We start from the raw sequence: 10,040 nt of genomic DNA, 5'->3' as shown, positions 1-10,040 counted from the left end.
TAATGTGGAGGGGTACAGGTGGAGTGGAGGGGTCCAGGCATGTGTGTAACCACGTTCACATTTGTACACAGCTCATTGTAAAATAAACACTCTGAGCTGCAGAGTCCTCTCTCCTGCTGCTGTGGGATTTAGCCATCTGAGCGATTCCTTTACGCTTGGGTTGGTGGAAGTCAGCGATCTACTAAGAATACATTCCAAAAGTTTTAACAGGATGCTAGCTCAGACACAGAGGTTGGCAAAATGTAGCTATTAACACTGAAGATAGGCTGGGTGGTGGTGGCGCACGCCTTTAATCTCAAGCACTCAGGAGGCAGAGGCAGGCAGATCTTTGTGAGATGTAATAAGAATTAAAAAAATAAAAGTAAAAAAATAAAAGAAAGAAAATGTATTTTTGAGTATTTACTGACAGCTATAATACCAAGAATGATGTATTTCCACTCAGCTTACACACATACTCCATAATAGGGAAAAAACTCCATGGAAAACACTGCCAAACGGCGACACTGCCTCCCGTGTATGACAGAGAAACTGAGGCTTGAGGCTGAGCATTCTGCAGTTGGGATTTCCAATCTAAGAATTCACTCCAGACAGAACTTTAGGAGTAAGGGCGGGAACGCCACAGGGCTGGGGTGCTGTTTACCTCCAGGGGTCCCATGGCAATGTGGGGTGACAAAAACACGCAGGATGACAAAGCAATGGGCTTCCCTCATGGATACCTACAAGGGAACACTTATCTCAGATGGTTTATCTGTGCCATGTGTGGCGTAAGACACAGACATAATCCCAACACTCGGGAATCCAAACTCGGGGCGGCCTCGACCTTATCGAAAACAAGTCACACAGGAGGTCGCAGGATACCTCAGAGGTGGAGAATGCACTTAACAGGAAAGGCTGGGTCTGACCCTTAACATAAAAGAAACCTTACAAATAAATAAATAAACCCACAAGTAAAGTGGGCTCCTCCCCAAGTACTGTCGTCCCTGCTGATCGGGCCAGACCAGGGGTGGGGGTGGGGGTGGGAGTGGGTGAGGGATGCTCATCCGGATCTGCCCCATGCTCCAGCAGGTACCACTCCTCAGGAAAGCCACAGCTGGCCAGGACCAGACAGCGCCACACGGTGTGGCAGCCTTTGTTTTGGGGAGCTCAATTCATAAAGGGGCTGTCTTATTGAAATGAATCACAGAGGAAAACACTGCTGGGATTGGGGGAGGGAAGGGGAGGGGGGGAGGGGCAGCTCTCTGGCCGTTCTTCAGCAAGGTAAATGGAAACAGGGCGTGGGTGCTGAGCACTTTGTGGTTCGCTTGCAGCAACTTGAAGGGTTTGGTTTTTTTGAGTTAACGTGGAAACTGGGGGAGGGCAGCTACAAAACGCACCAAGAGACTTGTAATAGAAGGCTCCCTTCATACGTGGGGACGCCCACACGTTAGGGCTTGCTGGCTACGGGCTCTCAACAATGGAATCTTTCTCCCTACTCTTCATCAGTAGGTCTCCGTTGCTACAACTCTGAGCAACTCTAAGCTTTTCTCTCTGAATCAAGAAAGCCATTCCTAACGTTGGCAGTGGGGTGGGGTGACCATGAGACAATCACGTTCTCCAAGACCGCGGAGGCTTCACTTAAACACGGAGTATTTAAAAGCATTCTTTAGGGGCCAGATATGTAGAGTCCCTTACCTAACATGCACAAAGCACGGAGTCTCTGGGGGTGTGACGGTACTCATCTGTAGTGCCAGCACTCGGGAGCCAGGGACAGCAAGTTCCAAAGTTCAAAGTCACGCTTGGCTACACTGAGAGCCACAGAAACCCTGTCTCAAAACAAAACTTTAAAGTCCTTTTCGTCAGTGGCTGAACGTACAGCTCAGCGGCGGATGGCTTGCCAAGGACGGACAAGGACCAGGAACAGTTCTTTAGATGAGAGCTCAAGGGACTTTGAAGAAAGACAAAACACTTTTAAAGTCGAAACATGTCTGACCCGCTGTCCCCATGCCCGGTGTGTATGACATCAACTCAGGGTCATTAGGAGTCAAGGGTTCACAGGACACTCGGGCCCACAGTCTCCTCAAGTTTTACCGAGCCTCCACAGCCAGTGCAGTTAAAAAGTCTAGGCGAATCAGCATTTTGCAGTTGGTCTCTTTCAGAATGTTGCTGTTTGCAAACAGTGGCGTTGGAATGTGGTATTTAAGCCAATTGACCGTAAACTCTGGAGAACCCAAGGGCATTATTAAGGGTTGATAAAGTTAAATAGAAACTGGGTAAGAGGAAAGGCATCCCCTTGCTGGTGTGCGAGGGAGTCCAGCGCCCATCAGTCATCAGTGCTCAGGCAGCAGGTGCCTGTGGGCAGAGGGGCGAGCGCCCAGCTCTGGACGTAAAGTGCTGACTGCAGCCTCTATAGACTGGCTCTCCACTAAGCGAGCCATGACATCCTGCCATTTCTTTCATTTCCAGTCAGCACGTAGAGCCAGAGAGGCCAACCAGTCATTAAAGTGGTTCAGACCCAGAAACTGAGCACGGTGGCACAGTGACAAGTGGGTCCCCGGAGTTCACTGGCCAGCCGGCCTAGCCTAATGTGTGAGTTCCAGGTTAAGCAGAAGGCCATGTCTCAAAAAAAAAAAAAAAAAAAAAAAAAGGCTGCTGAGGTGCTTCATCCAGTGAAGGCACTTGCTGTGAAAAGACGGTAGCTGGGGTTCAGTCCTGCAATCCCACATAAACACGGAAGGAAGGATTCAACCCTGACCTCTACTTACATGCATTCTGTGGTACACGTCACCTACCTCCCACCATGTGTACGTACGTACACACACACACACACACACACACACACACACACACACACACACACGTAAAAAAAATTTAAAAAACAGCTAAGGAAGACACCTCATGCCAACATCTGTCCTATACACCCACCAAAAGCCTAGAGTGGACGTGTCCTTCAATTGTGATTAAGGTTTCCAGTACTTAAAAGCAAGTTAAAACAGGGTCTCACTATGTAGCTGGACGCGGCTTGTACCTGGTATACTGACCTCACAGAGATCCACCTGCCTCTGCCTCCCGTGTGCTGGGATTAAAGACATACATGGTCACGCTTGGCTATAGATTAATTTCATTTAATTAACATTCGATTAAAAGAAAACCAGTGAGGTGGCTCAGCAGGTAAGGGTATTTGCTGTACTGGCTAGTGAGGAGTTCAGTCTCCAAAACCCTGGCTGAAGGGACCCCCACATCTGTCCCCTCCTTACACTCACCAGTCAGTGTGAACTCACACACACAAAATAGTAAAAATATCAGGAATAAAAGAGCCGTGTTTTCTAGGTTGTAAAGCAAATATCCCATGACCGACTTTGCCGATCTCGCCACTGGGCCTCTGCGGGCAACCTTTTTGAAATACTGAACCCAAACAAAACAATAAAAAAAATAAATAAAACAGAATGCTTTGCCAACTTCAGGTGTTTAACAGCTGCAGGAGGGAGATGCCGGGAGCGCTGGCCGGCATCGAGCGCACACTTCCCAGAAGTGTGCCACACTCTGGCTTTGTTCTTCACACAGGCCCTGGCTCTCCTCCGGACGGCAGCTGTAACCCAGCATTAACCCTGTCTGCACATGCCCAGTTCCTCCTGCCTGGCTCCAGGCAGCGACAGTGGCTACTGACCTTCTATTAGTGGAGCACTGTCTCTGAGTTTTCCACCGTGAAGAGGTGTACCCTTACTGGCCCCACATCAGTGGCCCCAGAATGCCATTTTGTGGAGGACAACATCTGTGTGAGGCCACCTTCCCCCGGCTGTCAGAATCTTCCAAGTTATGTTTCACGTTCAGAGAGAAGTTCAGTGTCTCTGTGAAGAGTCCAGTCTGATAGGAAAAGGACAGACGTGCCACACAGCTCTCTTCTCTTGCCCAGTGTAGTGACCACACCCATGATCCAGCACCAGGAAGGCAGATGCAAGCCTTGAGGCCAGCCTAGCCTACCCAAGCATCCAGGTGAGCCATGCTACAGAGAGAGGGCCGGGATGGAGCTTAGTGGGCAGATCACCCGCCTAGCACGCACAAGATCCTAGATTTGATCCTCAGCACAGCATAAACAGGGTGCCACAGCAGTGTACGTTTGTGATCCCAGCAGTCAGGAGGCAGTTAAAGAGCTTGAGGCCACCTTCTGGTTCAAGACACACTGTCTATAAGAAAGGATGGCGGGGCAGAGAAAAAAGAGACCCCATCAAAGAAAGGAAGGAAGGAAGGAAAGGAGGGAGTGGGAGGGAGAAGGGAGCGGAAAAGGCCAGTCCTATAGAAGGCCCGAGAACTACCCAACCAATATCTAAATAGCTGTCAGAAGCTGCTCTCCCACAGGCTGATTCAGACACACAGCGGACTCTGCAGCATTTCCCTGGACACCTGGACACCGTCCCTCCTCCTGCTCCTCCTCTTCCTCCTCCTCCTCACAGACAAACATAGAAATACATGTTGCCACTGAAATGTCTATGAAAGGCAGGCATCTCCCAGCTCCGTGAGCGACAAGTCCGTCCTTTCACACGCTGTCTCCAACAGCACCTGACTGGCATGGCCGTGGAAAGGCAGCCATGGAACCTGTTTATATTCCAAATGATGGAGCCAAGAGAGGTTGTGAACAGCTGCAATTTACATAAACTTGTTTTTATTGTTATTAAAGTTATTTTTAAAACACATTTTCCATTTATTGGAGATCCTATCGCATCTGCACAAAAGTGTACCATATATAACCCAAACCCCCAGCCTACAGACAAAAAGTGACTATTAAAAAGTGTATTCTTTTTAGTATTTGTTCTTAAGAAACAGAGTCCTGACACTTCCACACACCGCTACCTCATTCTAGGCCGTCAAGACTGTAAAGTCTGGTGTGGGGGGGTCCCGAGGTACAGTACCGTCAAATGCTCCAGAAAGCACTCGATTCGCTTGCTTTAAATTAAAACAGTTAAAAGAAGTCAACATCTTAGCAAATCTAAATGTGTAAGTTTGGCCCCTTGTGTCTTCAGTGATCGAAGGTGAAGCAACATCGCACCAGTTAAGCAAAAATAAATCACGACACCTCAAAAAGAAAAAAGAAAAAAGGAAAAAAAAAAAAGACGATCTAGTAAGAAAGTCAATTTAATCATGTACGTTAGCAGGCAAGCGACGTGTAAACATTCAGCCAGCAGCCGCACCCAACTTACAATTGAGAAAGAACCGAGATCAGTGATTATAATTTTTCCTTCCCTTTCCCCACAAGAAGAAAAAAACAAAAACAAAAACAAAACAAAGAAAAAACAAAAAGGAAAGAAAAAGATTTGGAAACCAATGACTTAAAACACTACGAACATTGAACACCCAGTTTTGTCTGCTATCAGCCTCTGCGCATCATGTTTTGTTTAGAGGGCATATCTACTCCTAAAATGCGTGTTGTCTTGTAGTAACTTGCAAGTGAGCATCTGCCGCCCAGGAAGCTGTCCCCCTCTCGAGCCCGGGGATGTGCCCGCATTACGCTTAAGTTTAAATCCCGTTTGCAAAGGGGACACTGACGTCTTGGTTCAATGCCTCTTTGACTTCCAGTGGCAGCGTGTCAAACAGTTGGTCTTCCACAACAAGCCCGCTTTTCTTGAGCATCCGACACTGGCCCAGCTGGGCTGGCAGGCGGTCCAGGCAGTTGCCCTTCAACTCCAGCTGGGTGAGCTGGGACAGCTGACCGATTTTCTCAGGCAGGGAGCTGATACAGTTCTGCCCCAGGTTCAAAGTCCTCAACTTCACGCACTTAAACAACTGTTTTGGCAGAGCGTCCACTTTGTTCCCTGTGATATGCAAATGTTGCAGGTGCTGGAGCAAACCTATCTCTATGGGGATGGTGGAGATGTTGTTATAGCTGACGTCCAGGCACCGGAGCTTCTGTAAACTAAACACTGCCACCGGCAAGGACTCGAGCTTGTTGTTGGAGAAATAAAGCGACTCCAAGTTCTTGACGTGGGTGATGGAGGGCGGGATGGTCACAATTTTATTGTGCCACAGTTTTAGGCAAGTCAGCCGCTTCAGATGCTGGAAGCTGATTATCTCCTCGATCGTGCGTATGTTGTTGGACTTCAAGTCCAGCTCCTGCAGGTTAGAGAGGCTGAAGATGGCGTGCGGGATTCTCTCCAGCTCGCAGTTCTGCAGCTCCAGCTCGGCGACGTTCATCATCTTCTTCAGGCTGTTGAGCACCAGGAGCTTGGTGCCGTCGTTGTGGATGACGAGCCTCGTGAGGTGCGGGGCCACGTCGGTTATGTTGGAGGGGACTTTGGTGAGGTTACTCTTCACGTGCAGGATCTTCAGGTGCCGCAGCTCCCGCAGGGACTCAAGCCCGATCATCTTGTTGTTCTCCGAGTTCAGGTTGCCCACGAGGTACAGCTCCCGGAGGTTTTTCAGCAAATACACCCAGGCGGGGATTTCGGCCACGTCGGTGAACTTCACGTGAAGGCACCTCAGGTGATCCCGGAGGAAGCTGAAAGCGGTCTGCTCGACCTTCGCAGGGCAGTGGCAGAGGTGCAGCTCCTGCAGGTTGGCCATCTGAGAGATCTTGGCGGGGATTTTCGCTTCGGGGATCAGCTCAAGTTTCAGCACATCCAGGTCCGTGAGGTCAAAGACCGCGTCGGGCACCCCAGACAGCATGAAGAGGTGCAGCTCCTGCTTGTCCTGGGCGTTGCGGACCATGTGCTGCCTGAGTTTCTCGAAAGTCCACTCGTGGTTCAAACTAATTTCCCTCAGTTTGTTCTCGCTGACCTCCGACAAGAACACCCCGAAGCGCTTGGAGTAGAGCTGGTCGTACTGGTCGACCATGTGCAGAAGGAAGGCGAAGTCATTCTTGACGTCCGGGATGTCACTGAAGCTGCTTTCTTCTCGGACCTTCTCAAAAGAGTACTCCTTCAGGGGGATCCTGAACAGCCAGAAGAGAGTGTAGAGGCAGATGAAGCCGTAGACGCAGATGACGGAGATGTAGCTGATGAGGAGCTTTTTCAACATGTACGCCATGTTGTGCGTGCACTCGAACACCTCGTACCCGGTCAGGTGCTCGACCTTCGGCTTGCACACGTGCTCGAAGCTGATGGCGTTGACGAAGTTCGCGGTATAGCAGAGGATGAAGATGAACTTGGCCGTCTTGATAAGGGTCTGGACCACGTAGAGCTTATAGATCAAGTCACTGTCCTCTACATGGGCACGGAATTTCCTGACTTTCTCAAACAGGGCTTTGGCCTGCTCCCCGTCTTTCTTGTCCAGGATCGTCATGCCGGGGACTTCGATCACCGGCTTCTCCGCCGAGAACTTGAAGCCGGTTTTGTTGATCATGGGGGTGCTGGCGCTGGGGCTGCCCTCGTCGCTGCTGGTGGACACGTGCTTTGGTAGGGTCTGGGCGCCTGTTATCCTCTGCTTGTTTTCCTCAGAGTCCTCGCAGGCTGTCTCGGACAGGGCTTTAGTGGTCCAGGGAGATTCGAAACACTTCCCTAAGATTGAGACGAAATGCTCAACTTTGGAGCAGGTTTTGGGATATTTGAACCAAAAGTTGCTACTGACCATAAGGATGATGGTGTGGATGAGGGCGAGGTAGGGGAAGTACTTGGAGTACCAAGGGAGGGCCAGATGGTAGCACATCTGGTTGATGAACACATACTGCTGGAAATCCAAGTTGGTTTTCCGGCCTGTTGGGTCTCTCTTCTCCTTCTTGGCCTCCTGGTTTGGGAAGGCGGATGTGGACTCCGCATGCGTACGGGTGGCCTGGAGGGGTACGTCAGGCGTCACAGCAGACGTGCCGAAGGGAACGTCGTTTGTGGTCTGCCCGTTCTGGTCCCGGTGAGTGGCTGTTTGCACCTTCGGGACTTCGGTGGGGACGTCAGCGTCCCCGGGGGCTGTGTGCGCCTTTGGGTTTGCAGGCGACGGCAACACCGGCAGGCAGACCACCTGGTCTTTGGTGAGCTGCATGGTCCCCGCGAAGATGGCAACCATCAGCATAACGACCGCCAGGTAATCCATAAACACGTCCCACCACGGCTTCAGGATTCGGTACGTTGGCTGGATGTCATTGAGTGAAGCAACTTCCGCAAGGGTAAACATTCCTGAAAGACACGAGAGAGAACAAAAAGGCGGCATGTCATTAGAGGCTGGCAGGCAGCAGGGGAGGGGAAGCCTTGTGCTTGCTCAAGCCGGCTTGCTTCTCCCTCAAGTCTTACACTCGGATGCACAACAGCTGAGGCAGAGAGAAGAGACGAAGGGAAGGGCCGGGTTCTGCACGCGACGTGGTGGAGCGCTATACGAGGTCTCCTGTTGATCCTGGACATGGAGAGAGGGGGCGGCATTCATATACCAGACTGATGAGGTTAGGACTCAGGGACTGGGGAAGGGGAACGAGAAGATTTTGCTGTGTCGAAGTCTAAAACCCATGCTACCCTTAATCTCTACATAGCTGTATGTTCCAGACTGAGTCCTGCTCCGTCCCTAAGGTCACCCTAAGGCCTCGTGTTTACCATCTCTGTTTGGTGGTGGGGGGGGGAGGGGAGGGGACAGCAATGTCTAAGGATGGCTACAAAGGTTAAATTAGGTAACAAATTCAAAATTTCTAGCGTGGCTCAAACTGCAAGTATCTGTTAGCAGTTTATGTTAGCGCATACCGCCCCATTAGACAAACTGCACAGACGGCTGAGATGAAGGGTGGAGCGCTCAGGCCCCGCCCACCTGGGGATGCATGGCCCCGCCGGAGCTCACGGTCTTCTGCCTACCTCTAGCTTCTGAGCGTTCAACAGGAAGCATACGCCGCCACTTGCGGTTTATACTGCTCAGAACTGAACCCAGGGCGTTGTGAAAGGCAGGCAAGTACCACGGCAGTAGAGCCACAGCCACAGACCCTGTGTGAGCCTCTCCCCAGGTGCAGGGATTGTCAGCGGCTTTATAAGAAATAGATATACTGTTATGTAATTACATCACACAAACCTGAGAACCAAAAACACTGAGTTATACTTACACTCCATGAGAACACACACACACACACACACACACACACACACAGTGCAGTACGTGGGTGATGGCATAGTCACTCACACCTCTTTTATTCTGAGTTTCCTGTGAGTGTCTTACGTGCTTTGTACCTTTCCTGACAGGCTTGCAGGAAAGCAGGGTCCCTGGTGTGGCAGTAAGCCATAGAAAAGAAACACAACTCAGCGCACACGTGGGTTTAGGACTGAGTGAGAGATGAAGTTTGACGGCCACCGTCCTGAGAGCCCGGTGACTTACTGTCTATTCCGCCTCCTTCACTGCCTTGACATCCTCCGGCTTCTCCCTCTACCTGAGGTGAGCCCTTCCTTTAGTTAGGCCTCTCTCCCACAGCTAGGTAATTTCCAGTCAGCCGCTGCCCTCCCTGCAGTTTTCGCTTCCTGGAACTCTTCCGCTGCCAGAGTCTGTTCGGCTGCCAGGTTTCTGTCTCCTGCTCCTCTGTAAGTTCATGCCTCGGGTGTGCTGCAGCCTCTGCCCAATGCTGCCTCCCTCACGCTGTTTGCTTTCTAGTGAGGGCGGGGCCTGTGGCATTTCCTCTCCTCCTTCTGTACATACAGTACTTGGACGCAGGAGCTTTTAACCATCATCTTCAAAATATAAGTCTTCCAGGAACATCTATTAACTGCATTTGACAGTATGGGGGGGGGACGACAGCTATTAAACAGAACTGCCCTGCAAAGCACCTTGTGACAATGCGAGAATAAAAACTCCAGGGCAGGCCTTAGCATGAAAGAAGTAAACGGGCTTACAAGCGAGACCGTGGGGTTTTACAGTGCCGTTTCCCTGCCGTTTCCAGCGTCTCAGCCCAGGAACTGGCAGGAACCAGCTTCGATGCCAGGAGAGACTGGAGCCCGGTCTTTCCCCAGCAAAGAAGAGAGTTTGAAAGGCAACAACCTCAGGGAACACGGCAGCAACACGCTGTGACTTCACGTCAGCCACCCCCTCTCCAGCAAGCATGATAAAGCCAAACGAAGACCAGTGCCAACCCCTCACCCACAGATACACATGGCCTGCAGCGGCTTTGGCTCTGCCACCAC

The 10,040-nt window shown here is 50.8% G+C and overlaps 1 protein-coding gene across 8 annotated transcripts in view; it reads right to left on the bottom strand.

The window, feature by feature from the left end:
* Window positions 1-4,619: 4,619 nt before the first annotated feature.
* Window positions 4,620-10,040, bottom strand: part of LRRC8D (leucine rich repeat containing 8 VRAC subunit D) — a 117,532-nt gene continuing 112,111 nt past the window's right edge. For all 8 annotated transcript variants that reach the window (XM_084759761.1, XM_084759760.1, XM_084759766.1 and 5 more), the window contains one exon: window positions 4,620-8,072. In XM_084759761.1, the coding sequence (XP_084615887.1) occupies window positions 5,488-8,070 (2,583 nt within the window). In that variant the 5' untranslated portion in view covers window positions 8,071-8,072 and the 3' untranslated portion in view covers window positions 4,620-5,487. The remainder of the gene's footprint in view (window positions 8,073-10,040) is intronic.

The sequence above is a fragment of the Acomys minous genome (genome assembly GCF_964271855.1).
Source record: "Acomys minous genome assembly, chromosome: 15".
NCBI lineage: Eukaryota > Metazoa > Chordata > Mammalia > Rodentia > Muridae > Acomys > Acomys minous.
Note: the sequence above shows the minus strand (reverse complement) of the source record. Positions and strands in the feature narration are given on the sequence as shown.